This window comes from Sphaerodactylus townsendi, linkage group LG04 (genome assembly GCF_021028975.2).
Source record: "Sphaerodactylus townsendi isolate TG3544 linkage group LG04, MPM_Stown_v2.3, whole genome shotgun sequence".
Classification (NCBI taxonomy): Eukaryota; Metazoa; Chordata; class Lepidosauria; order Squamata; family Sphaerodactylidae; genus Sphaerodactylus; species Sphaerodactylus townsendi.
The window spans coordinates 557,874-585,845 of NC_059428.1; the positions used below are offsets into that span (position 1 = coordinate 557,874).

Here is a 27,972-nt window from a genome sequence, read left to right on the forward strand (position 1 = left end):
GGCACGGCCCGGGCTCTGCATGGCGCGGCTTGTCCGGGGCGCCTCCGCGCGCGCGCCCCCCCGGCCCCGGCCCCTGCCCCCCGACAGACGTGCAGCGGAGCCGGCGGCCGCCCCCTCGGCCCTTGGAGCCAGGTGGGCCACGAGCGGCGGCTGTGCTGCTGCCGCCCCCCGCCCGGCCCCGCCGGTCCCCGCGTCGCCCCCGGCCGCAGCGCTCGGACGACCAGCTCGGTAATAGGAAGGGGGCTTTTATTAGCGCACGCGGCTCCGCAGCCAGGACCCGCCTCTAAATCTCCGGGGCTACGAAGGACTCTGTCGTCGTCGTCGGCGGGCGGGCGGGCGAGCGAGCGAGCGGGCCGGTCGCCCTCCCCCCGCCGCCGCCGCCGCCGCCGCCGCCGCCTCTTGCTGGGCCGCCGATCAGTGGTGGCTGGCGATGTGCTGCAGGAAGGGCTGGAGCGCCGGGCGGCCCCGAGGGCCCTGGAGCAGCGCCTGCGGCGGCGGGAGGGCGCTCCTCTCCAGGCCGGGCTGCACCAGCCAGTCATCGTGGGGCTGCCAGATGTGGGGCCGCGGGGCGGCGGCCGGCTCAAGGACCTCCGGGGGCGCTTGCTGCCAAAGAGAGAGGGGGACACGCGTTACTCGCCGGCCTGGCTGTTGCCCCCGCCCTCCTGGGCTGCTTGCGCGCAGCCCCCTTCCGGGGGGGGGGAGCCCCACAGCCCTGCCTGGAGAGTCCCAGCAGCAGCAGCAGCAGGCGCCAGAAGCTCCTCCCTCTGTGGGATTTCTGCACCACCTGGGATTTCTGGGATCTCTGTCTCCCAACACCCCCGTTCCAGCAGGCCTTCTGCACTGGGCAAGAAGGAGCAGAGGAGGAGTTTGGATTGGAGTCTCCTGCAAGGAGACGCAAAAGGACTGACAATCTTCTTTCCCTTCCCCCCCCCCCCCAACAAACACCCTGTGAGGTGGGTGCAGCTGAGAGAGCCTCAAAGAACTGTGACTAGCCCAAGGTCACCCAGCTGGCATGTGTTGGAGCACACAAGCTACTCTACTTCCTCAGATAAGCCTCCACAGCTCAAGTGACAGAGCAGGGAATCAAATGCAGTTCTCCAGATTAGAGTGCACCTGCTCTCTACACCACTACACCAAGTTGGCTCTCTTGCCCCAGGGCTGCACTTTCTCTCCAGACCACTCAGCCAGGGGGCCGTGGACCATGTTCAGAGGCGAGGCAGCTCCAAAGTGGATCTGGAGGCATCCAGGAGAAGGGGCCCTGCTGCATTTGTCTTTGCTGCTGCTGCTGCCATTGCACAGTCAAGGGCACCAATACCTGTGCTTCCTGCCCCCCCCCCCTGCCCCCACACGCTAAGGATAACTTCAGAACCAGGGGGAGATTCTGCTTTTCACCCTTTCACTCCTCTGCCAGCCCCTCCCACCCTCACTCAGTTGGTTTCTAGAAAAGGTGAACATGTCTTTCATGGCCAGATTCAACTGGCTGTTGTGGGTTTCCGGGCTGTGTGGCCGTGGTCTGGTAGATCTTGTCCCTAATGTTCCACCTGCATCTGTGGCCAGCATCTTTACAGGTGTTAACACACTTCTCTCTGTGATATACCTCTGAAAATGCCAGCCACAGATGCAGGTGCAATGTTAGGAACAACATCTACCAGACCATGGCCACACAGCCCGGAAACCCACAACAACCAGTAGAAATGCCTCTTTGTCATTTTTTCCTGCTGAGCTGCTGACCCAGCTGCCATTGCTGGTAGAGGGTGACTAAAAAGCCAAAGTTCTTGTGTCAGGGACTAAGGCCTTGTTGGTGGTATCCCTGCCTCCGGGATTTCTGGAACAGACTCATGTCATGCCCTCTATGCAAGACTGCCTTTGAAGACTGTATGACACTCCAGCTGTGCAAACTGCTGGATTCACACTTCCGTCTGGTGCCAGTGGCTTCCATCATACTACCCCAGTGCTAACTCAGTTGCAACTGCTTTTTGTAGTTTTCTCAAGCTAACTTTGGCCTTTGAAGCCCCACAGAGTCCGTGCAATTGTTCCATCTGCAACAGCCCTTCCCCCACTCCCAAGGTCTTGGGTCGGTTGGAGTGACCCTGTTTCAATGCCCGCTGTGCAGGGAGGGCAGGCTGGCTTCCAGCAGCACCAGGACTGCTTTGGGGAGCCTCGGTGCGTGGTCCCCTCTTCCAAGCTCAATCAGTACCTATTTTCCTGGGGGGAGAGTCTGAGCTCCCTTCAGGAGATGAAAGACAGAAGGAGTGTTGACTTCTCCCCTAAAAACCCTGTTAGCCCTTCAGGGGCTGCTGTTTTGGGATCTAGGGGTTTTAACTGCAGACCCTCTGAAACTTTTGATGAAAGCCGTTCTTTGCGGCTTTCCTTGTGCTGCCAACGCTCTGCTGTTACTTGAGATTAAATTTTTTAATTGCTGTTACATTTTCATTTCTTGTACTTTGAAGCCTTCTGTGCCTCCCCAAATGGCTTCCTGAGGCCAGCAGCCTGGATCACATGTCAAGGACACACACACATGCGTGCGTGCACACACACCCTGCCCCCATTGGAGGCACCTTTCCCTACCCTACATGCATCATTTTTAAAAGCCAACAGGGAAGGAAGGAGATTGGGTGCGTGTGTTTGATTCCAGTGTTGAAACACGTCTTTGGCCAGCATTGTGGCTGCACGCTTTCTGGAGGTTGGAGAGGGGACACCTTTGCCCAGGGCCCAGAGCTGAACTGACTTCAAGAGAAGTTGGAGCAGAGTCCTGGTTTGTCTGAAAGTGTCTTATCAAGACCTGTCTTCGTTCCCTGCTCCTGGACCCCCCACCAAGGCACAGGGCTGGCCACCGGGGCCACCAGCGGGCTGAACTAGCTGCACCCCCGGCCGGGGTGAGATGGACCAGGAGCCTGGCTTGCTGGAGCAAAGCAGGGGTTAACTGTACTTCTAACCTGTGTTTGAGGGTCCTGCACCCTTGTCTGACCGCACCCCCCCCCCCGCCATTACCATGGAGCGTTGTTTCACCATAGCCAGATGAGTCGAGTAGTTCCTGTTACCTGCACGGTCGGTGAAAGCCTCAGGCCCTCCCTGACACTGGGCTCTGGCAGGGACGTGGCGCTGCCGCTGCTGCCCTTCTCCCAGTCGGCCGCATCCTCAGGGGAGCTCTGTCCCAGCAGAATGAGGTTGTTGAAGGTGAGGTCAGCCTGGGCGTGGCGGGATGCCCTGCGGTGCTTGGGACTACTTTGCCGGTTCCTGTAGTAGGCAGGATGGAAACCTGCTCATGCACCGCCCAGGCAAAGGATTTTAGTGGAGGTTCGTACGTGGACCAGAGGAGATTAAGCCTCTGCCAGAACTGGAGAGAACAATGTAAAGCCCTCCTTCGTCCCACACCGTTAAGGGCAGGTCCTGACCGGCCTCGGCCAGGCTCAGGTCGTCCATTTGGCTGGTGGTCCGCTGGACACTGTGGGCATTCTCCTCTGGGAAGGACTCCTGCGTGGTATAAAAGTGCTCCTCTTCTACAGCACCGTACACCTGCATGCCCTCCTCCTCCTCCTCCCCCCCCCCAGCCTTGCTGCTGTTGGGCAACGAGTCCTGCAGGCTCCGCAGGCATGCCTGGTAATACTGGGTGATGCTGTAGTTCTGCTTGAGCGGCTGCGTCGTTATGTGGGGGTGCTTCAGAGCTGCACCGGGGGTGATGCGCTCGTGGGAGTCCCAGGTCAGCATCCTCTTGATGAGCTCCACCATGCTCCGCAGATCAAAGTATTCGGCCAAGGCTTCGGTGTCTGGGTAGATCATCTTGTGGACGTTCAGTGTCTCCATCTGGTCTAGAGACTTCAGCACGTACTTTCTCCGCTCCACTGACTTCACCTTGGTATCTGCCAGATACTCCCCTGGGGTTTTCAGCTGCCAGGTGTTGACCAAGTCTTGATGCTGCCCCCTTTTGAAGAAAAGGTGGGCCTTCCTGGCTGCGTTGAGAAGGGTGTGCCTGGGCACCCCTTGAGTCTCGCAGATGTACCGGATCTGGTCATACTCGTTGTTCCCCGGGTACAAGGGCCAGCCAAGGTGGAGCTCTGCCACGACACAGCCCAAGGACCACACGTCCACTTTCTCACAAAACGGCAAGCCCAGCAGTATCTCTGGAGCCCGATAGAACCTGGACTGGATATATGGCTCTTTGACATAGCGCACCTCGTTGAAGATGCTGGCCGAGCCAAAGTCGATCACCTTGACCCGGAAAGGGTATCTGACCTGGTCTACTAGCATGATGTTCTCGGGCTTCAGGTCTGCATGGATGATGGACAGCTCTTTCAGCTTGGACAGGGCTCTTAGCACCTGTGTGGTCACTGTGCGTATGTGCCGGACAGGCAAAGGAGAGAAGTTGTGCTCTTTCTGGTAGTCAAAGAGGTTCTGTTCCAGGAGTTCGAAGACCAGGTAGAACTTGAGCTCGTCATGGAAGAACTCGTGAAACTGGACAATGTGTGACTCCTCTGCATCCACTTCTGTCATGGTCTGCAGCAGCTTCAGCTCATTCTTGATGATCCTGCTCCGGTAGGAGTCATTCTTCAGGATCTTTATGGCCACCATCTCCCCGCTGCTCCTCTTCCAGCTCTTTACCACTTCCCCAAATGTGCCCTTCCCCAGGATCTCGAACACGTCGTAGCAGTCAGACGCCGACTGAATTGTGACCATCGTTCTGGGCTTGCCCAAACTCAGAAACACGGATGCAAAGTGGCTTCTTGCAAACAGAGGTTCAGCTTTCTTGGAGCAGAGAGAACTCCGACCCTTCTCTGGAACAGCAGGTGATGTCACAGTCAGCTTGGTTCCAAAGTTGCCGCGTTAAAAAGGTTCTGTTGTGGAAGTTGGTGGCCTCCCCCACTTTGGAACTGCTGACAGGACTGCCCCCTCCCTGCAGCTGTTTCCTTCAAATAATCACCCCAAAGGACCAAGGCCTCATTCCCACATTCAGAACAGGTCCACTTTCAGAGATTTCAGATTCCCTGGGGAACCTACGGTATCTCTGGATGCTGGTGGAGTGCTCTTGGCTAAAGTTTGGTTTCCGCAAACGAAGGGGGCCTTCCTCCTCTTTTCCCTCCCTCCTTGACTGAGCAGGTGCGCAAGTGTGGCCCTGATCCTCAGCATGTGAAGCCTTCCTCTTGCCTGCCGTGGAAGCAGGGCTGCAGGCCTGTCTTGCTTCTGGCTCATTCCTGCTGCCTGACTTTGAAGCTGAGGTCAGATGAACAGTGCACCATTTTGCTTCGCTATTTGGAGAGGTATGGTGAGAGATTTTTTTTTTCCATGGAAGGGAGATATTTCTGCAAAGTTTGAGAGCCTCCAGCACAGAGACTCATGCAAGGTAGCTGCTCCTTCCTGGCTCACCCCCAACCCCTACTATGGTATGTCTGATGGAAGACAGACATATTTCACAAAATGGACTGCATTTCATTATTGTGCATTTTACAGGCTTTTGGAGGGAAAGTTGCTACATGTGAAGAAGACCACAGAGGTAGAGCCAGGCCAGCTCTCAAAGGAAATCCAGGCAGGAGGAGAGGCGCTCTCAAAGGGACATGTCAGTTCCTAGGACTTGGGTATCAGATTTTCTTTGTTAAAGGGAGGTCTTCAAAGGGAGCCCCTGAAGGGATTGGGGGGAGGGGGGGGAGGTGGCAGTAGGCACTGCACTGCTCATTTTCTTCACACTGCATTAATAATAATAATAATAATAATAATAATAATAATAATAATAATAATAATAATAATAATAATAATAATAATAATAATAATAATAATAATAATAATAAAGGCTCTCTCACTGAGAGGGAATCCATGACCAAATGCTTTAGGTAAGCCACACTGGCTGGAGGGGGCCAAAACGCCAGCTAGCTCCGCCTGTCTGCATTCTCTTAGTGCCCCAGTGGCGGGGCCTTGGTTTTGGACCAGTGGCACACAAGACATTTCTCCAGCCCGTGCAGGGTGCTTTCTGGAACACACCCAGAAGGCTCTGCATAGGCTGGTTGCAGAAGCTGTGTGCTGGAGTGAGAGAAAAATGGCAGCAGCCCTCCCATGCACTGGGCATACAGATGGATTTGCAAACGGTCTAGGGGTCTCCCCCCACCCGACCCACAACTGACAAAATGATGCAAAATGAAGCAAAGTTAGTCCACAGATTAATTTTATTCAAACCCAGACTGGGAGGTGGGAGAAGAATGCGTCAGGGACCCACAGAACATCTTTATTTTGAAAAGTAATTTGACATGCCATCTGGCAGAGGTGGTTACTGGGAATGTTAGTGGCAAAAACTTGAAGCCTATCACAGCAGGCCTGCATTGTTAAAAATTAAACTGAAAGACTTATGTACATCTCAGAACAACAAGAAATTATTTCTGGCCCTTTCCTGGGGACCACCTCCATCTTCACACACACCTTTCCCACCCCCTCACCCTGCCAAGACCCCGCTGGCTTGCTTATCAATGCAAACACAGAACGGCCTAGAGATATTTGACACTTGCAGGACTGGAACTACTTAAACGCTCATTTAAAATCATGCCATTGTACCCTTTGCAAGAAAAGAAGAAGACTCATTCAAGTCAAAATGGGGATTACTAGTCAAGCTACCATCATGAAGGGAGGGAGGGAAAGGAAACCAGAGAAAGTTTTGATAGGGAGAGAAAGGGGAGGCCTAACTCCTTCAAAACATTGTATTGAGTGAGCTGGAAGGGCCCATTCACCAGTGCAGGGATTTCCACAGGGCGGATGCACAGAGGACAGTGGCTTCCACCTCACTTGAGCTCAGCCCGCCAGCTTCCCTTGGGAGAAAAGAGAGCCTCTTGCCACCCCCACCATTCAGCCTCTGCTGGGAATGGCGGTCAGCTCTTTTCGGAGTTGCTTGTGCAGATGTCAGAGCAACCATCTTTTTGCCCCTTGTTTTAAATATAGCTTTTATAAAAGGGAATGAGGGCCAGCGGAAGGTTGTCCAGTCGATTGTCAGCAGACAAGCTTCCTAACATTAGAGTGAGCAAGCAAGCTGGCACCAAGAAAACCCCCTCCGAGGGATACTGCCCAGGGCAGCTGCTTGTATAGGTGAATGGGACAATTCACGTGCGGCACCTGGTTTGTCCACGAGGAAGACAAGATGTCTTTGGAGTGGAGCTTAGTGGGGGTGGGGTGGGGGGCTCATCCCTTTGGATGGCCTCCCCCCCCCGCCCCCGCCTGTGGTTAGTGCTAAATATCCCGTGGGAAGGAAGCCCAGCATCAGCAGAGCGGCCGTGGGCCTCCTGGCCTCACACTGCAGCTGTCCCCTCCCCTCCTGTCTCCTCAGAGAAGCCCACCCTGGGCAATTGGACTTCCAGACCCTGTTCAGAGCCCTCCCCAGCCTCGCCTGCCCTGGCCTCCCCCTTGGGAGTCATTTCCAGCACGCTGTGGGAGCCAGGGCTCAGGGCCACCTTTGGAAACTTAAACTTGGGGGACTTCTCCCCCTTGAGGGCGGAGTCACCTCTTTTCAGGGAGGCCATCTGTGTTTGGGCAGCGGAAGAAACCACAGCTCCAGGGGCAGCCTCCCCGTTTCTCTTCCTGAAGCCCAAGAAAGCGATTTGGGGGGGCTTGAACTTGAGAGCTGCAGAAGGGCCCAGGCCTCCTGAGGCAGCCCTCACCAGCTTGAGGCTGAGCTCAGAGTCGTTCTCAGCCAGCATGGAGGGGGAAGGGAGCTCCACCCGGGGCAGCTGCATCTTGCCCTGCTTGCCCTTGCCGCCTTCAGCCCCATTTTGCAGCGCAGTCTTGGCTCTCTCCCCGCCGAACTGGGCGCCGCCCTCTCCCTTGGAAAAGCCCAGATTGGGCAGCTTCTGTTTGGAGGCTCCGCTCTCCAGCTCCCCGTTGACGACCAGCAAGCCCATTTTCAGCTTGGAGAGGGACAGCCCCAGCCTGAGCCTGCCCCCGACCCCTTTGCCCTCCGTCCCCTCGTCTCCCTCCAGCAGCCCAGAAGAGCCTTCCACCCCACTCTCTTTGGACCTTCCCAGCCCAAAAGGGGACTTCTTGGCCTTGGCTTCTGCTTCATGCCCCAAAATACTTTCCCCTGCTTTGGGCATGGACAACCCAAACTTTGGGATCTTTACTTTGTACTTCTTCCCTGCCTCCACATCAGAGGCCTCCCCTTTGCACCCTGGGATCTTCCAGCCGTCGCTGCTGGCACGGACTCTCCTGCTGGCCACTTCCAGCTGGGCCTGCGCCACTTCATATTCCACGCGAGCCTTCAGAGTTGGTGCTGAGAGCTCTAGGCCAGGCACTCGGAAGATGGCTCTCTTTCCATCCAGGTGTTGGGGAAGGGTTGCTTCCCGGCCTCCTCTGGGGATCGATACCCCCAGTGCTGGGATCCTGATTTTGGGCATCTTCAACCTGCCCTCAAACCCCTCAGTTTCCAGACCTTCAGCACATGCCAGTTTCCCTGCTTCTACTTTGGCCTCCCTCTTGCCACCTTGATCCACAGAGAAACCCAGCGCAATCTGGGGCATTTTGACCGAGACGTCTTCCTCCTTGGGAGAAGGGCAGAGGGGCTGCCTGTCCACCCTGGGCTCCGTGCTCACCTTGGAGATGCTCAGGGAAGGGATCTTCAGCTTGAACTTGCTGTCAGGGTCGAATGCACCCACCTCCTCCACGACCGCGGCTTCTCCTTCTGCCTTGCAAAGGCCAAGGCCACTCAGTGGACAGGGCAGGGTGCCCTGATCTCCCTTGCCCCTGGCTTCTGCACCCAACTTTGCAGCGCTGCCTCCGAGCTGGGGGACATTCAGCTCGAGCTGTGGCAGGTCCACTTTCACCTCCCCCTCCCCCTCTGCATCCAGGCTTCTAAGTCTGGGCAGTCTAATTGCTGGGCTGCTCAGCTTGGCTGTGGGCAGCATCTTGCCCCCTTCCGGGCTCCCCTCAAGCTCTTGTTCTGGGGCCCCAGCTTTTGGGGTGGAGAATACAGGTAGCTCCACAGAAGGCATTCTGAACACCACCTCGGGCCCTACCACAACCCGCTCTCCCTCACTTCTGAACAGCTCCACATCTGGTAGTTGTGCTTTGGCCACCTGCATCTTGGAGGCTCCAGCAGTGCCTGGCTCTCCTCCGCTTTTGAGCAGCTGCACGTTTGCTGCCCCCCCTCTCACAGACAGTGGCAGCTCCCACTGGGGCAACTTGCTGCTCACCTCTGCCTCGGGGACTCCACTTGGCCCAGGGGCCTCTCCCCCAGCCGGGGGCAGGCTCAGGTGCAGCTCCACTTTGGGCGCGGAGACATCCAGAGATGGTGCTTTGGGCATCCTCCGTTCTCTGGCGTCTGCCTCGGAAGCCTCCGCTCCTCGTCTCCCTGGAGTCAGCTCTGCTTGGGTTGTAGCGCCAGGCATGGCGATCTCCAGAGAGGGCACATGGACCTTGGGGCTCTCTGACCCCACCAGCAGGGCCTTGTCTGCTTGGGTCTCGGGGAGGCTGATCTTGGGTAGCTCTACCTGAGGAACTGGAACGTGGCCCAGGTCTGCCTTGGCAGACGGCAGCTTCAGCTTGGCCATCCTGGCCAGGGGGCCGCGTGGCTTCTCCTTGGGAGCCCCAGCCGCCTTCTTGGCCTTGCTCTTCATTCCTAAACCCACCTCCTCTAGGTCTCTGTGGACCATGCTGAACAATGGCAGTTTGAACCTGTGCATCTTGGCTTGGGCCTCCTCCTCCTCCTCCTCAGGGGCCTTAGCCCTCCGCCCTCCTGTCAGGGCTCCTCTGCTTCTGCTCAGTTTGGCCTCCCCCCTCTCAAGCCCCACGTCGCCCTCCTGACCCTTACCCCCAAATGTGGGCAGTGAGAGCTTTGGTATATTTTGCTTGATGTCTGGGAGTTCTATGCTGAGTTCAGGCAAAGTGCCGGTGCCCTCTTCAACAGGGGACTCTGCCTTCTCTGTGGCCAGGCTGATGCCCACCTTGGGCAGAGCTATGGCAAGACCCTGCCGTCTTCTCTCTGAAGGCTCCTCATCAGCTGCTGAGGTTGTCCCCCTTTCCCTGGGAGTTTTCCTTTCTCCCTCTAGGGCTGGTTTGGGGCCCTCTGCATCTGCCCCCCATTTGGATTTGGGGAAGGAGATCCCAAACTTTGGCATCTTCAACTTCAACCCTTTGTCTGTAGCATCAGGGCCTGCCACCTGTGTGCTCACTTTCCAGACCTTTGGGCCAGAAATGCCAAATTTGGAAAGAGCAAATTTGGGTGACTTTGGCTTGGTTCCTGTCTCAGGGGACTCACCCCTCTCTAGGGTCACCTCTGGGAACTTTATGGCTGAAACTCCCATGGAAGACAGCTTCCCCTCTCCACCCCTGGCCAAGCCTGCCGATTCTGGCTTCCCCTTGTGAACCAAGCCAGCCTCTCCTGATTCCTCTTTGCTTACAGCGAGACCCACTTTAGGAAGTCTGGCAACGATTGCCTCCGCATCCAGCTCTGCAGCGGCCCCCCCACCTGCCTGTTGTTCAGACTGGCCATTCCTGCACTGGGGGACACTGATCTCTACCTCGAAGTCTCTGCTCAGAGTCCCAAGCGGGGGCATTTTTAACTTAGCGTCATGGTCCCTGGATGTGTGATTGGACTCCGTGCCCTCGCTGTCAACCTTAGGCAAACTGAGCTCGATGCCAACTCTGGGCAAATCAAGTTCAAGGGCCGGCGCAGTGGTCAAAGGAAAACTCAGTCGGGCCACAGGGAGGGCTACCTCCACCTGTGGCCTGTCCACACAGAGGTCCAACTCTGGTTTCGGAACATGCCCCTTAGGAAACTGCACTTCCAGTGACTTCCCTGCTGGCAAGGACAGATCCAGTGTGGGGACACTGCCCTTCCCACCAGTATCACCTTTGGGCCATTTGGGTGCTTGTGGTGGGGAGGGTATTGCCTTGGTGGGGACGGTGCATTTTGGGAGCGACACTTGAGGGATCAGGAGTTCTACTCTGGGCCCTTCTGTAGCCTCTGTGACCTTCACCCCTGGGGCAGGGACTGCCAGCCCTGCCAAGGCTTTTGGGAGCTGCATGTTAATGACTTGGGGGGCAGAGATATCAAGGGATGGTACCTTCAGGGCCAGATGCTTTGTCTTGCTGGCGACCTCTTTGCTCTCTGACACACACTCCATCAAAGAGACGCCTAATCCCAGGGCCTGGCTCTTGGCTTTTGCCTTTGGGCTTTCCAGTTTCCCCACAGAGAGCTCCACTTGGGGCATCCGACTCTCCCCCTCGTCCTCTCGGGGTCTGGAGCTCAGCCTGACTGGGGGCACCTTGATCGAAATGTCTGGGATCTCAATTTTTGGCTTGGGGGCCTCAGCTGGTGCCTTCCCCCTGGGCAGAGGGATCTCTATGTCTACAGAAGGGAGATCCACACCCAGGGATGGCACTGTCCCCTTCTCTTCTAGCCCCTCAGCTTTGCCTCTTCCTTTTCTCAAGACAACATCAAGGGGGGCCAACTTTCTCTCCGTCTCTTCAGCAAAGACCCCCACCTTGGGGACTCTGACCTGGAAGCCTTCCCCTTTGAGGGCAACTTCTGGGGCAGCCCCCTCCAGTCTAGGGAGGCTGAGGGCCACCTCCAGCTTCGGGGCTGTCACTTCAGCTGCCAGGAGTTTCAGTGCAGCGAAGGCACCCTCTTCGGGGGCTTCCAGACCCACGGGGCTCCCCTTAGGCAGGGCCACCTCCACCTGGGGCAGCCCGAATGGCAGGACTTGGACTGCTGCAGCACCTCCATGGTCAGTACCACCAGCCTTGGGAGAGCGCTCTCCCACAGGCCCGACTTTTGGAGTGCCAGGGGAAGTCAGGGTCCACCTCTCTTGAGGCCTGGAGATCCCTTTCACTGCCGCCCAGCCTCTCTGGGCTTCTTTCTTTTGGAGAAGGGGGTGGTGAATGGGGAGGCCTTCCCCCTGGTGCCTCCTTGGGCAGCCTTGGGTGGGGCCACGTGGTGCTGCCCAGCAGCCCCCACTGCCCTTGCTGCCAGGGCTTCTTTGACCTTCAGCCTGGGGAACTTCAGCTTGCGGCCCTTGGTCTCCAGAGAGGAAAGGAGAGGGGAGAATTCTGGGCTGTGCCCGGCCACCGCCACCCCCCCTCTGGTGCTCCTGGCCTTGTGCAGCTTGGAGAACATGGGCAAGCAGAACTCCACATCCACCGGAGCCACGTCCTCTGACTTTACGCCAATGGGCTCTGGTCCGCCACGGCGCTCTGCCTCCCCGAGGGCCTTGCCCAAGCTTGTCCTGGCCTTCTTGGACTTCTTCAGAGAGGTCAAGCTGCGGATGCTCTGGGGGAAAAAGAAAGGTGCTAGATGAATCTCAGCCCCCAGCCAGCCAGCCAGCCAGCCAGCCCACGCGCCCAAGAGAAAGCTGGGAGCAGGCGGGTCCTGTAGGCAGCTACAGCAACAAAAATTCCTCTAGAACTTCAGTCCTAAGTGGCTCCAATAAAAGAGGTGCTCTGAGCTACCTGGTGCTCTGCCCACTACGGGTACCTGCCTAGCACCAATGTGCTTTCCCTGCCCAGGTCAGGAGTGGCTACCGCCAGGCCTGTCCCGTCTGACCAGTGGAGGCCACTCGCTGGAGAGACCGCTGCTGGGACAGGAGGGACCGCTGCTAATGTATGTGGACTGGATGAAAGAAGCTCGAGTCAATGAAGAAATATGGGAGAAGAGGCTACAGAGAATGAACTTACTGCTGTTTGTGTGACAAAACTATGAGGAAGATGAAATGGGGGGGGGAGGGAGAAAAGGGGGAAAACGTATCGTGTGAAAATGTATGAAGAAGGAAATGACTATAAACTGTAAAATTCAAATGATACAATAAAAAAATTTTTTAGAAGGAGAGAGCACTGCTGTGTGCCATTGTGGAGACACAAGTACTGTGTCCAGGTCCCTGCAGGGAGGGAAATGGGGTGGGCCAGAGTGGGGGCTGTTTTGGATTGATTGAGTGGCAGCCTAGGGGGCCCACCTGGGGGGGGCACATTCACAGCCCTGGTCAGCTGTGGAGTCCCTTGAGGACATTGGGTTGGTGACTTTTTCTTATCTAATTGACCTCGCAGGGATGTTGTGGGAGCAAAATGAAAGAAGGGAAGAGCCACTTATGCCTCTGTGAGCTCCTTCAGACAAAGGGCTGAGGGAAAATGCAGTAGATAAACAGCTCAGACTCAACCCTGCCCTTCTAGCCCAGGCAACTGCCTCCAATAGTTGACAAACAGACATCTCTGAGAGGCCAAAAAGGAGGGGTCAAAGGCCCAACAGCTGGCATTTGGAGTAGACGGCCTACAAATATGGAGCTATTCTAGCTAAAAGCCACTGCTGCTCTGCTTTTAAAATGTGCATCTGTGAGAAAATCCTCAGGAGGACTTGCACACATCAATCAAATCATAGAGTTGAAAGTGGCCTCAAAGGCCATCTAGTCCAGCCCTCATTCAATGCAGGGCCAGCCTAAAGCATCCCTGACAGGAGCATTCCTCCAGCTGTTGTTTGAAGGCTGCCAGAGAGGGGGAGCTCACCGCCCCCCGGAGCAACATAAAAGAAGCAAGACATAAAAATGCAACACTTATATATGCAACTCTATGAAAATGCAGCACTTTATCAATCAGCAGCAGGAGGCCCTTGCTTCAAACCCTGAGGGTGGAACGTGGCACCTGTGGAGGCCCAAGAGGAAGATCTCCATTCGCAGGAAGATCTGTGTGGCAGAAGATCCCTTCAAAGGCCCCACATTTTACCTGAAACCAAATTGGCCACCAACGCAAGTCTTTTGTGAGGCCAGCCCTGCAGTCTGGTCACCACAGTCTGAACATTTCAAGGGCTGCTCCATATACAGGTCACATGCCCCCGGGCACCACCCATTTGATCATGTGGGGGGCACAAAATCATGCCCCCCACATGATTAAGCTGCTGGGCTCCCCACCTCTATCAAAGGCCATGCCTGCCTTGCTGGAGCAGCAGCAGCCTCTGATGCCCTGCCGGCCTGCTATGTGCTCCTCAACTCGAGGAGCACCCGGCTGGCTCACAGCCAGCTCACAGCCCAGCGCCGGCTGCTGCCACCCTCCCACCTCCACCGGAGGCTGCGCCTGGGGGTGGCAGCTTGATCACACGAGGGGCACAATTTTGCTGTGTGTGTATGCAAAATAAGGTCTTGCCCCGGGATCCATTATCCACCGATATGCCTCTGACAGTGAGTGCAGCAGGCAAGCAGTGCGTGGGGAGCGGTTCGTGTGCCTCACGAGGAGGCCAGGGTTCCCATCACTGACCTGCCATGGGCTTTTGCTGGGTGACCTTGGGATTGTTGTAAAAATGAAATGGAGGTGAGGAGAATTATGCAAGAGGCTCTGAGTCTTCATTGGGGAGAAGTAAAATGACCCGTCCTCTCTCTTCCCATTCGCCATTCGGTTTCCTCAGTGCAGACTGACCCAGCAGTATCCCCCCCCCACCACCACCACTCCGGAATCTTGTGGCTGCAGGACGAGTGCCCGTGAAGGAACTCCCGGAGGGCTTCCCTTGGAGAGGGGCAGGGCCAGCAGGCTTGTGCCCGAGGGCTTCTGTGCCACTCACCAGCTTGGCCATTTTGGCTTTTGGTTCCCTCCCTTCGGAGCTGGGGGGGGCTCCAGGGCTGCGAGTGACGTCTGTGCCGGGGACCGTCCTCTTCAGGCAGAAGGAGACCTTGTACGGTTCTGCGCTCTTGAGGATCTGCAGGGCATCTTCGTACTTCATGTTGTCAAAATAAACCCTGGCACTCAGGAGCTGGTCTCCTGCAGAGGGGAGGAGGGAGAGGGGTTGGGGGGAGCTGGGGAGGCCTTTGGAGACGGGCCTGCACGTCTGCAGTGCCCACTTTGGGTCTGATCACAAAAAAGGCAACAGGAAATGGGGCAAAGACCTCAAGTGCCAGAACCATGGGAAGGCCCAGCTGCATTGAACTGATGGGCAGTCTGCCCTATTCCCTCCTTCCTGGAGGCAGCTGGGAGGGGGGAGGGGCCGTGCTCACAGTCACTCGAGTCCAGAAACACCGGCCATAGAGTCCACCCTCCACAGCAGCCATTTTCTCCAAGGAAACTGACCACTTTCGTCTAGAGATCAGTGGTAATAGGAGGAGATCTCCGAGCCTCACCTGGTGGTTGGCAACCCTAGAGCCCCACCCCACCCGCCGTTCCCCCTCCCTTACCTTCTCTGAGGCTGAAGGCGTGGGCGGCTGGGGAGCCTTTCAGTACATCCTTGATGAAAAGGCCTTGCCTCCCCCCTCCAGCCACGCTGACCCCACTGACCCCGGCCTCGGCCTCTGTCTCCACTATGATCTCCAGGAGTTCAGACTTCTCAGTGGCCTTCTGGAGGAAAACAAGAGACAAGGAAGATGGGGGCGCCCCACGTCAGAGCAGCTCCAACGTCCCCGAGGGTCAGAGTGGCATTTGGCATCTCCAGGTCAGCCCCACGGTCATCGAAGACACTGCCAGCCTCACCTCCATCTTGGGCAGCTGCGCCTCCATCCCCAAGGCAGCCTGGGGTTCCTCCGTGGCCTCTTCGGAGCTGGGCCGGCCGGCCGCCTTCCTATGCAGAACCCACTTCAGCTCCGCATGGAGCCTCTCCTTCTGGGCCTGAAAGGGGACGGGGCTGGGGGGTCAGAGGTCAGGGCAAGTCAGCTCAGCTGTCCCTGCTGGCCTCTCGGGTCAGTCCGTCGTATCAAGGTGCTCAAGCAGTATTTGCTGAAGTCTCCAACCTATCCCTCTGCAGAGAACTATGCTAAGCAAGGGAAACCGTTTGAGTGTAAAATGGGAGACTGTCAGAAGAAGCACGTCCAGCCTCTGTTCTGCGGGATCCACAGCCAGCAGCACAGCCCCTCTGGAGCGCAACTGGGGCAGAGACCCCTTTTTCCTACTCCCTTGAATCATGTGGACAGATGTCCACCTTTGCTCAAAAAGCAGCACCTGAAGAACAGCCCCCCTTCCCCATGAATGAAAATGACACCAGTGGCCCCGCCAGGGAACCACCACCCCATGTTTCGCACCAGTGTCTTCTACAGCCCCGTCCCCCAAGCAACTTACAGCTCGGCCTGGGTCAGCAGCTTCCTCTGGGGACGAGGGTGGGTGTAGGCCTGTGGTCTGGACCTGAGCAGGCAGCTCGTCCCTTTTCAGCTCAGCTACCTGCAAGACCAGGAGGAGGGAGGGAAGAGTAGAAGGTGACTGCAAGGCCCCCCTCCCCCCATCCCGAGATCCTGCCGGGATCCTGTCCACCCGGCAGGCCTCCTCGCCCTTATTCGCTCAGCAGTGCTGTGCCCGCACAAGCAGCGCCGCCTTGTGCCATGTCAGTCTACTGGGGTACACCAGAGATGTGGGGGGGGGGGTGGCACCTGCTCCGGGCACCCCCGTGTTCTCCCTGTGCCCCACTTACCCCTCACCCCGCCCCACCAGGCTGCTCCTTCAGCCAGTGAAGGCTTTGCTGGCTGAAGGATCTGCCGGGGGGGAGGGGGGCAATTCTCCTCCCCCCACGTGACCAGCTGATATGCACTCAGGGACAGGTGGCCCCTCATGTCCCCGTGAGTGCTCCACCTCTGGGGCACACCGAGGTCAGCGCCGTCTGCTCAGGCTCCAGGGTCTCAGGCAGACACCCTCCACGTCACCCTTTGACAGGAGCTGCTGCTGGGAACTGAGCCTGGGGTCTGCCGTGTGCCCAGCAGGGCCACCCTAACTGCTGAAGCACAAAGCACATGTCTTGCTGCCCCACACGGCATCTCTGAGCATCACAGCATCACGTGTCCAGCCAGCCACTCCAACAGGCAAGCTGTGGGTCAGGTAAAGGGCCCAATGGAAGCAGTTCTGGAAAACCGTCACAAAACCAGGGGCAGGCCCAGGTGGACCCAACGCTGCTCTCTTCCGCGGAAGGGCTGGGCTCAGAGTGGGGTCTGGAGTGCCGCCCTTTCCCCACCTGGGAGGCGGCAGCGGCAGCAGCAACTTGGCCATTCCACAAAACCCATCTTGGTTCTGCCTGGACTGGCTCCCTCGCCCGCCCGCCCGCCCCCCCCCCCCCGGCACAGTGGCTGGGTCTGTGTGGACGATGAGCTGTCCTTCTCTCAGCTTGTGGAGCAGACATGACCTTCAGTCTGCCCCCACCCCCACTGAAAGAGGTTGCAAAGCACCCAAGGGGCAGCGGCCCCGCATGGCACTATGGAGCGGCGGGGGGAGGGGGGCTGTAGCTGCTTACGGGTACTTGATGCCTGGTCCTGCTCACGTGGCTTCCTGGTGCAGCTGTGGAAACAAGGCAGCTGGTTAATTAATTGCTTTCCTGGACTTCTGGCTGTGCTGTGACTCCCCCCTCCTTCCCTCCGTGCCCCAGGACATCCTCTGGCCCCAAGAGGATGGACGCACGTAGCACAGGGTCAGGGCGTGGGTGCATGCCTCACTCAGGAAGTTGTGGGGCCTTCAGTAGGTGATACCCACACTGCCCTCCTTTCTGCAGAAGCCCCATGGAAACGAAGCACCCCATTTGACTCTGTGGGTCTTAATTTTTACAAGTTGCCTTTCTGTGACAAGGCCTCATCACAGAATGGCAGCCGCCTGACCCAAGTTCTTGGTGAAAGGATGGTGCTCTCGGAAAGCTCACCAAACAGGCGCACTGGCTCTACCCATCTTCCTGGGCCACTGGCAGACTGTCTTGGAATAAGGAACTACTGGTAGGGCTTTTTGCTAGCCCTCCACCTTGTATGCCTCAAGTCCTGATCTCCCACCCACCCACCCCGCCCAAACCCTTCTTCCTCTGCTGGCAACCCAGTTCAGCCCCCTCTGAGCAACAGCAGCGGCACAGACACTCCGCCCAGAGGATGGGCAGCATTTCATTCCCACATTCGCTGGGGCTCCAAAGACCCACGCTGGGCCATTCCCCGAAAGGTCACTGCTCCCTGCCGCACCCTGCAGACAAAGGGAGGCTGCATCTCAGCAAAGCCTGTGGGGACATAGCGGGCATTCTTGGCCCCATTCCAAGACACCTCCTCACAGCATGGCAGGAGGAGCACAGACTGGCAACCCCCCCCCCCCCACGCACACCATTGAACTGAAAGGGGGTCATACCTCCCGGGGGGCACTTTCCAGCTGTGATCAATCAATGGCTGTGAGCCATGCTGGAGAAAAAGGGAGCCCAGATGCAGGTGACAAAGGCTGTGGGGCCACATGCCCCCCCGCCCCCCCCCCCCGGCCAGGCCCCGGGCTCTCCCATTCAGGGGTCCTTCATCACCCGAGGCCAGAAGAGCTGAAGGGAGCCCTTCCCCAGAAGGCCGCCTCCGAGGGCCACTGGCATCTCTCCTTGTGTCCGTGGCGCCAGACGCTGCAGGGACTGAGAGGAAGCAGCCAGGTCCCCCCGATCTTTCTCCCTGTTGAAACCCACATTTTGATCCATCAGCGCTCCCTGCTCTCCACCACCATCTGCACCAGAGACACCGGCCACGCAGGGCTTCCCTGGTTGGTCCTGGAGTCCAGGCAGGAGAGCAGCTGCAGCTCAAAGTGAAGGGTGAAGTCACCTGGGCTGCAGGTGACAGTAGCAGGAATTCCCTCTGCCTGCCATCCTTTCCCCCCCCCCCCCCCGTGCAGAATGCTGCTGACCAGCTCCCACTCTCCAGTGGACAATCAGTCACTTGTCTCTCTCCGGCCTGGCAGCTGCAGGGCGAGCGTGCCGGGCATTCTGTCAGCTCAGCAGGCGGGAGGCCTGGAGGTGCCCCTACGCAAGGTGGCCAGGCTCGGGGGGGGGGGGGGGGCAACTGAGGAAGCTGCCCCAGAGGACTGGGCATCACAGGGGCTCCCAGCCAGGGGGCCACAGTGAACCTCCGCATCCGAAGGCTGCCAGCTACCGTGTGTCACTGCGAGGAGGCGCAGGCCAGCCCCAGAGGCCCTCCCTGTGCAGTGACCACCCGTGTGAGAGAGAGATGCCAGAGGGGTGGGAATCTCAGCAGCCTCAGATCCACTCCCTCCTGCGGCCCAAATCCTGCACATGCAAAACCAGAAGGCAGCCCTACTTTGCTCAGGGGGTCTTACTTCCAGGGAAGCATGCATAAGATTGGAGTCTTGATTACACTGGCAGTGTAGTGCAGTGGTTAGAGTGGGCAAGACCTAGGTTCAAATCACCACATTGTCATAGAAGATCTTCTTCTGCCAGTTGCTCTCTCTCTCTCTCTCTGCTAAACCTACATCACAGGGACGTTGTTGAGGATGCCTTGAAGGAAGGGAGGCCCATGAACACTGCTTTGAGATCCATGGAAGGAGGGCAGGATTCTAAAATATGTGCCTGAGGGATTGATTGATCTCTGGGTGGCTGTGCAAGTGCCAGAGAGGGACAGGCCTTTTGCAGAGAGAGGGGAAAGGAAGTTCTGTCTGTCGTGGCCCATTCACACATTCTTGCAATTGCTCTGTGTGTGGAGCGTGTGGCCACATGAGCCAGCCAGGCAGGGCAGATTCCGACGACCAAAACTAGCACCTCTGCTGCCCTTTGGGAGGTTGGCTCAAGGCCAAAGCTTGGCTGAAAGTGGAGCTGGAAGCTGACAGGCATGTCCTGGGAGGGGGAAGCAGAAAAGGGGTCGCTCAGCCAAAGGAAAGGTGAATGTGGGCCCCACCCACAGATGAGACCCTTCACACACACAAACGGGAAAGAGGAGAGGAAATGGCCTCCCCACTTGCAAAAAAAAAACCTTGAACAGAGGAACCTTTGGGGGCTCATTTCCTTCCACTATTGTTCAACACAGTTCACAAAGAAGTGTGTGTGTATGGGGGTGGGGGGTGGGGAATACAAGTGATTTGAGCAGCTCCAGAGTTGCGGCTGCATTGGGCGGGGTGTGGTGGTGGCTGAAATTCCATCTTGAACTGTCCAAGGAGCAGCCCTCAATAGACCTGACAGGATGCATCATTGCCAGGGCTCTCAAGGGAGGGTGAAGTGGGAGCAACAACTTGATTGACTGATTAATTCATTGTGTGGCAAAGCACCACTGTGACCACCCAGGCACTGTTCATTCACCGAAGGAGGCTGGCAGCACTCCTGGCACACGCCACGGGGCATTCTGCCACTTTGCAGCACATTTCGAGGCTGTTTGCAAGGCCAGAATGGCTCCAGTTCTGCAAATGAGTGGGACAGGGAGGGAAGCTATTTATTTCAAACATTTTTGTGCTGACTTTCCACCTCATCAGGGTCTCCAAGGTGGCAAATGTAAAAACATTTGAACAATTAAAAACAGCACTTAAAACAATAAAATAATTAAATAAAATCACATAAACAAACCACACTAGAAACAGGGAGGAAGAGGGCCAATAATGGTAGTGGAGCTCGACCAAACGCAACAAAAAAGTCTTCATCCTCTGGGAAACATAGGACTATCCCTAAGAAGGGAGTTCCTAAGTTGGCATTCACAGGGCATAGGACACCCCCCCCCAAAGTGTTGGGGCCCTCTGTGGTTCAGAACCTACTTATTCTTCCCTGCACTTGAGAGGGGACTGGTCCCCCTGTGCCCCCCCCCCCCCCCGCATTCTGTTTCTTGGCCAAGAATTTCTCCCTGGGCTGCCTCTGTCACCAGTTCAGGCACCTCCTTCCTGGGTGTGACCAGATACTCTTTCAGGCAGTCTTTGGAACACTTTTAAAAACAGTAACAGCAGCAAAGATTTGCTGAGCTTCTTTCCTGCTCTCAAGATATCTGCTGCTATGAAACCCTGGAAAAATTGCAGAGTGGCGGTTTGTGCCCATTAAGCTCAAATTCAAGGCTGTACACCTGGAAACCCCAGGCCAAACCGGCCCCTGCCCCTGGGGTTGAGGGTTGTTGTTTATGGCAGCAGGCGAAGGCAGTGGAGAAAAGATGGCCCTGGCACCAAGTCGTTTCCTGTTTTCCTGTCATTTCTTGTTGAGACCCCCCTCAAAACAGTCAGCCCCACTGCAAGTAGTTGCTCCACCCAGCACCTCAACAGATCTGCAGTGCTCAAAGCTCTGCAGGGGCAGCCGTGGACGGGGCTGGAACACACAGCACTGCCTCAAGAGCATCTTTGGCCTCATGAACCTCCTCATAGGACCTCCAAGCCCACTTGGCCCATTATTTATTTATTTATTTATTTATTTATTTATTTATATTTTAGGCTTTTATACCACCCCATCCCCGGAGGGCTCATGTGGTGCTCTCAGGTGTCATGTGTGGGGCAAGGAGCCCCATGAAGCCTCAGCCCAGCTAAGAAGTTCTTTGGCCAAGGTCCCCATCAGCGGATGCCACCCACGGCTCACCTCAAGCTCTCCCCCTCTCTGAAGCAGACCAGAGGGCGCCAGTTAAAGAACTGGCCAAATGACAACACTCCCACTCCACACCTCCCTGGGCTCAAGGACGGCCTCGGCCTCCAGCTGCACCCTTCCTCCTGCGCCAGCCCAGCTCTCGCCAATCCTCCGTTGGCCCAGACTTTTGAAAGCCAGTCCCCTGAAACTTGTGTTGCTCTCTGACTGGACTCAAATCCAAGGGCTCAACCTGCTAAACCACCATGCCTATTTGGCTGCCTAAGAAACTGGACTCCCAGCTAAACTAGCCACTTCCTTTCCCCTTCACAACCACAGTTGTCACCATGGCACCATGGTGATGGGGCACTGCCAGCTGGCCCTTGCAGAAGCTCAGCTGGTCTGTCCGGGGGAGGGGCTGCCAATGGCCTGACACTAAACCCACCGAGAGCAACCAGCAGGGCCCTTGAGGGTGCAAAGCAGCCTCTGTTCTTCAGGCTAGAAAAAGAGGTTTACTGCACTGAGACTGAGAGCAGCTGGCCGTAGCTGGATGGCCGTCTGAACCGGGGCTAGTTTCTGGTGCGAGAGGGAAGGGATCCAGTCTGTGAGAAGAGGCTCCGCAACCCTTCCCAGCCTGGGGCTGAGCTCGGCTAAGATGGGCTGTGGCCAACAATGGAGGGAAGGAAAACAACCATCAGCTCCTTTCCTGCTCGGACAGGACAGGACGGGTGGGAGAGAAACCCAACATCCTCTTGAATGCAAAGGAAGTTTTAAGCCTGACATTCCAGAGCCAAGAAGGGGGCCATTTTCTCAAAGCACGAGAGGCGGCCCGTGTGGGCGGGGGTGGGGCTGAAGGCTGCAGCCCTGCTGGGACCAGCACTAATGAACCTGGAGGGCCTGAGGTGGAGAAGCCCGAAAGCATAAGCCGGGAGCTCCAGCCTCTCCTCTGAGAGCCCCCCCCCCAGCCCCCAGCTGGGGCCCCAGCAGCACCTCTCTGCTTAGCAGCACAGCTCCAGAGGACAGCAGGATGGGAGGGGGTGGCCAGTGCGGTGCAATAGTCAGGGGTGTTTGACTCGGCCACGAGGATCTGGGAGACCCAAGCATGAATCGCCACTCTGCCATGGAAGCTTGCAGAGTGACGTTGGGTTGTGAGGCAGAAATGGAGAATATAAGAATGATGTAAGTCTCTTTGGGCCCTATGTGGGGGCTCCAAGATCTCTCTGAGAGGTAGAGGTACTGGAAGGTCTTTAGGAGGGGTGTGAGGAGGGGTCCTTTCTCCCCACAACAGAAATAAGGCAGGATTCTTCTCAGCCAAGGAGTGGTTGGGCTCTGCCAGGGAGCAGAGGGGGCAAGTGCAGAGAAGACCCGGACCCACCCAGTGGGCACAACCCTGGCCCCTCTCTCACCAGAAGGTGCATGTTAGAAACTGAGGCAGCTCAATGCTTGCGAGCTCTGCCCATCCCCCATTAGGCTCTCCTGTCTCTCACACAGTGCTTCTCTGCACATCCACACACAAGCAAGACGCCTGGTCCTATGCAGAAAGCCTTAGAAAATGCGAGCCCCCTCCCCCATTCTGCTGTTGGAAGGACCTCAGCAGGAAACTCTGCCAAGACTGGCATGGGAGAGCCAGCACGGCCACCCAGAGGGTCAGAAGCCTTCTCTCTTGTGGCGGCAGAAGTCCCAGGTCCAAAGGGTTGCAGGGAGCCGGGAGCAAGGGCAGCTTCTTCCCACGACCACCCCCTGTGCAGATTTCTGCCCCAGGCAATTTGGAAATGGGGGGTGGGGAGAGGACAGCAGTTCTGGCTGTGGGAAATCTGGTGCAGCGGGCCTTTGCCCTGTCAAAGCTCACTCCGAGAGCACACTGGAGCCCCGACCAGCTGGCCAAGGGCCTCTGCCTCTGTCCCGCCTGCCATTGGAAGGTGGCAGAGTTCTTGGCATGGTCAGAGGTGCCTGGGGCCATCAGCCCAGAAGGTGGGCAATGCCTGCAATGTCTTTGGTGCTTGATTCTAGTGTTTAATTTGAAATGTCTGAAAGCTACTTTGGGTCCCTTGGAAGAAAAAAGTGACAGAAATATAAATAAGGCTCTGGAGCGTGGAGGACATGGGCCAGGGTGGCCCCCCCGGTACCCACCCTGAACAACCCACCAGCTGGCAGCAGAAGTAGGGTTGACAGATCAGAACAGTGTGCCTGGCTACAGGCTGGTAACCTGACTACAGATCAGACAGGAGCAGCACTGGGAAGACCCCCCCCCCCCAAGACAAAGCCCCCCCCCCCCAGCACCAGCATCCCCCCTCAGCACAGTCTGCACAATCAAGTGCTCATAAGAACATAAGAACAAGCCAGCTGGATCAGACCAAAGTCCATCTAGTCCAGCTCTCTGCTACTCGCAGTGGCCCACCAGGTGCCTTTGGGAGCTCACATGTAGGATGTGAAAGCAATGGCCTTCTGCGGATGTTGCTCCCGAGCACCTGGTCTGCTCAGGCATTTGCAATCTCAGATCAAGGAGGATCAAGATTGGTAGCCATAAATCGACATCTCCTCCATAAATCTGTCCAAGCCCCTTTTAAAGCTATCCAGGTTAGTGGCCATCACCACCTCCTGTGGCAGCATATTCCAAACACCAATCACACGTTGCGTGAAGAAGTGTTTCCTTTTATTAGTCCTAATTCTTCCCCCCAGCATTTTCAACGAATTGCCCCTGGTTCTAGTATTGTGAGAAAGAGAGAAACATTTCTCTCTGTCAACATTTTCTACCCCATGCATAATTTTGTAGACTTCAATCATATCCCCCCTCAGCCGCCTCCTCTCCAAACTAAAGAGTCCCAAACGCTGCAGCCTCTCCTCATAGGGAAGGTGCTCCAGTCCCTCAATCATCCTTGTTGCCCTTCTCTGCACCTTTTCTTGTTGCCCACCTCTGCACCTCAATATCCTTTTTGAGATGCGGCGACCAGAACTGGACACAGTACTCCAAGTGCGGTCGCACCACTGCTTTATATAAGGGCATGACAATCTTTGCAGTTTTATTCTCAATTCCTTTTCTAATGATCCCCAGCATAGAGTTTGCCTTTTTTACAGCTGCCATGCATTGAGTTGACATTCCCATGGAACTATCAACTAAGACGCCCAAATCCCTTTCCTGGTCTGTGAGTGATAGCACTGACCCCTGTAGCGTGTATGTGAAGTTTGGATTTTTTGCCCCTATGTGCATCACTTTACATTTTAACATTAGACACATTTGCCATTTCTGAGCCCACTCACCTAATTTATCAAGGTCCGCTTGGAGCTCTTCGCAATCCTTTGTGGTTCTCACCACCCTACATAATTTGGAATCATCTGCAAACTTGGCCACCACACTACCCACCCCTACTTCCAGGTCATTTATGAATAGGTTAAAGAGCACTGGTCCCAAAACGGATCCTTGGGGGATACCACTCCCTACATCTCTCCATTGTGAGAACTTCCCATTTATACCCACCCTTTGTTTCCTGTTCCTCAACCAGTTTTTAATCCATAGGAGGACTTCCCCTCTTATTCCTTCATTGCTCAGTTTTCTCAACAGGCTCCTTCTGGTGGCCCTTGCCTGGAAGCTTCCCAGGGGTCTAGCGGCCACCCACCCACTCCAAGCTCTCCCGCCATGTGCTTTGGGTGCCCCCACCACTTAAGTGGAGGTCGATGGCTGGCAACTGAGAAAGGTCCTTCTCAGTTCCCAAATTTTGGAACTCCCTCCCAGGAGAGATTAATCTTCCACCAATGGGTGGAGACTTCTTTGTTTTGGTTGGTATTCTAACTCATTGTTATTAGCCCCCATCCCTATTTGCATGCTTATATGTTTTTAACCATTTTGAACATTTTGTACGAGTATTTTAATGCATTGAAATTTTTTGCCTCCATGGGGAAATGAAGTGAATAAAATTAAATAAATAAATAAAAAAGCAGTCCCTGGGCTTTCCTTGAGAAAAGACTGGCCAAGCTCAAGGCGATCCATTTCTGCCGCTTAACATGGCATCTTCTCTCTGTGGGGAGGGGCAACCAAACAAGGGCACATAAAGAACCCCCCTCCCCTCCCCTCCCCGGGGCTCTGAGTGCGCTGGCAACACTCCAGGTGAACTGCTGGCCTGGGGTGGGGGTGGGGGTGCGGAGGGGGAATCCGCCCTATTTTATTAATCCCAATGATCGTTGCCTGTCTCGTGCTGGTGCGTGACCAAGGGAAACTGGAAGACAAACGATAGCCTGGTCTTCTTCCAGGAATGTCTTGGAGGCCCAAGGCGGGAGCTCCCGTGTAAAGTTTGGACCCTCAAAGCCTCATGAGGGAGCCCCGGCAGGCAGCACAGACTGTTTGCTTCGCCGAGGCAGGAAAGGCCCCGACCAGCCCCCTCGAGGAAACGGGGGGGGGGGGGCCTGGCGTGTAGTCTCGAGGCTGCTGGGGCCCTTCCTGCCTTGGCGATGCAAACAGTCAGTGCTGCCTGCCGGGGCTCCCTCATGAGGCTGCTGGACCATTCGACCCCAGAAGGACCCTCCCGGCTGAGCCCTCTGGCGGGCTCACCCCTGGACCTCAGCCGGGGGCCACAGCGGCACCCGAGCCCCGCGGGCCAAGCAAGGAGAGAGAGAGCTCGCCAGTCCCCTCTGGAAGCTGCGGCCCCCAGCCGGCTCCGGCTCCCGCCCTGCGCCGGGGCCTCTCCTTCGCCTCGCAGGCCGCCCGCTGCAACCGGCCCTCCCTGGCGAAGACGGCCGCGGTGGCCCCAGAGCGGCTTGAGAGCCGAGCCCGCGCTCTCTCAGCGTCGCCCGCTCTGGCCGGCAGCGGCGCCTGTGGGGGCCAAGAGCCTTCCGGGGAGGGCGCCCCAGGCTCCCTCGGCAGCGCCAGCAGCTGCCTCCTTCTGCCCTTGGAAGCCCACCACGCCCCGGCAGGCAGGCAGGCAGGCAGGCAAGCAGGCAGGCAGGCAGGCCGGCCCCGACCCTGACCCCGCGCCCCCCCCCCCGCCGCTGGAAGGGGGGCGCAGCTCCTCCGGCCTTACCTGGCCGCCCGGCCCGCTTCCCGTCCAGGCGCTCCGCAGGACCCCGCCGCTCTGGGCAGCCGCTGCAGGCTGGCACGCGGCGGGGCCGAGGAGCCGCCGGGCAGGAAGGAAGGGGGCGGCCCCGGCCAGCCCTCCAGCCCGTGGGCGCTGGACTTGGCCGGGCCTTGACCAAGGGAGGGAGGACGCAGCCCAACACAGCCGCGCCAACCGCTGCAGGCCCCTCCTGCTCCTCTGGGCTGGCCCTCTGCACGTGCTCAGAGGCTGCACCGATGCTGGTTCCCCAGGCCGGCGGCGTCTGCGGCAAGAAGAGCCCCCCCTCCCCCCCCGTTCGAGCTGCCCAAAGAGGCTGAGCTAAGCCGGCGCGGTTGGTGCCTCCCCCCACCCCCACCCCCACCCCCCCCGCCACGGGCATTTAGGAAAGGGGGAAGTCCTTAAGCCCCGCCAGACCCCCTTGCCCCCTTCCCGAGAGGCCTCTCTCTGCCCGAGCGCCAGGGCCAGGGTGGGTTCGGGGCCCCGGACTGTGCGTGGGGGCCGAGGTAGAGAGGGCAGGGCAGGGCAGGGGCGGGGCATCAGTGACCATCCGCCTCAGGACTCGCCCCCCACAACGCTCGCTTGCAGGGCGGCAGCTCGAGCCCACTGGCGGAGGAGGAGGGCAGGATTTGGGGGGCTGCTGGGGTGAATCACCCGTGGGAAACCCCTGCCGTGGTGCAAGGCCTCTCATGGACCGACATTACATGCACATTGGACCCCCCCCCCCCTTCTGCTTCCCCTGAGCTGCCTGCCTTGCCTCAGTAGGCGAAGGGCTGCCTGTGCGCTGGCGGCATTCAGAGGTCAAGGCGTGCTGGGCGCGGGCGGGGGGGGGGGGGGGGGGGCTGAGTCCTGGGCTTCCCGCTTCTGCTTCCTTCTGTCCAGTTCCCCCTTACCAGCTCTGGCCCTCAGGGACCTGAAGACGACCCCGAACACCCTTGCGAGGCGGTCACACATCCTCCCCTGCGGTTGGGGCTGCTCCTCCCAGTGCAGAGGCTCTGCAGGGCAGCTTCCTTGGCAAGCAGGGCTGGGGACCCACCATGCATGTGCTCGCCAGGCATGAAAAGGGAAAATCCAGCCAGCAGGATTAGTGCAAACCTCCTCTCAGCAGTTTGGCCAGCCTCTGAAAGCCCCCTGCCATTGTTCTCCTGGGGAGCGGGATGGGCCCGGCTGGCAGAAACAAAGGCCGGCCGGCCGCCCCTTTGACTCTGCACTGGTGGCCCGCCAGGCCCGGCTGCCTGCTCAGACCTGTTTGTTTGGGGGAGAAGCTTCCCCCCCAAATGGCCTTGGCTTTGGGAAGAGCGCTCCATCTCAGGCAGCCCCAGTGCAAAGAGCGCTCCATCTCAGGCAGCCCCAGTGCACCTGACGATGTGGAAGAGACTTCGGGTCCACCTACTAGGGCTCTCTGCCTCCCTCCCCTGCGTGCAGAAGACAAAAGGGTATCTGATGAAGCGTTAGGATGGGGCCTGACATCAATGCGGGGGCAGAGGGGCCAGGACTCACACCTGCCTGCGGGGGGGGGGGGGGAGCTGTCTTCACCTCTGATTTGCCAATGTACCTTTCCTTTTCTTTGATGCTTGCAACTGTAGCCGAAATAGACGCAACCCTAGCACCAACCCAGCTGGACACACGATCGCTGCGCTGTCCTTGAGATGCTCGACTCCTAAACATTCTCCTTTCCGCTGCAACTTTCCCACATTCCATGAGAACTGGGGGGGTGGATTCTGGTGGGAAAACCTTGGGGATAATTGTAACTGTTTTACTATAGCCCACCAG

The 27,972-nt window shown here is 57.5% G+C and overlaps 2 protein-coding genes across 2 annotated transcripts; both read right to left on the bottom strand.

Annotated features, from left to right (window-relative positions):
- Window positions 1-244: 244 nt before the first annotated feature.
- HIPK4 (homeodomain interacting protein kinase 4) lies at window positions 245-4,882 on the bottom strand. The gene is made up of 4 exons (XM_048492893.1): window positions 3,306-4,882; window positions 3,010-3,262; window positions 2,783-2,902; window positions 245-685 (listed from the first exon to the last, which is right to left on the bottom strand). Exons 1-4 carry the CDS (start codon window positions 4,672-4,674, stop codon window positions 415-417), a joined length of 2,013 nt encoding a protein of 670 aa, XP_048348850.1. The 5' UTR covers window positions 4,675-4,882; the 3' UTR covers window positions 245-414.
- Window positions 4,883-6,134: 1,252 nt separating this feature from the next.
- PRX (periaxin) lies at window positions 6,135-27,257 on the bottom strand. Its single transcript, XM_048493401.1, is given in 8 exon segments — window positions 6,135-11,797; window positions 11,800-12,232; window positions 14,501-14,697; window positions 15,108-15,267; window positions 15,400-15,534; window positions 15,982-16,080; window positions 17,138-17,181; window positions 27,093-27,257. Coding segments are annotated over 8 exon segments (5,667 nt in total). The 5' UTR covers window positions 27,154-27,257; the 3' UTR covers window positions 6,135-7,259.
- Between the last annotated feature and the right edge of the window lie 715 nt (window positions 27,258-27,972).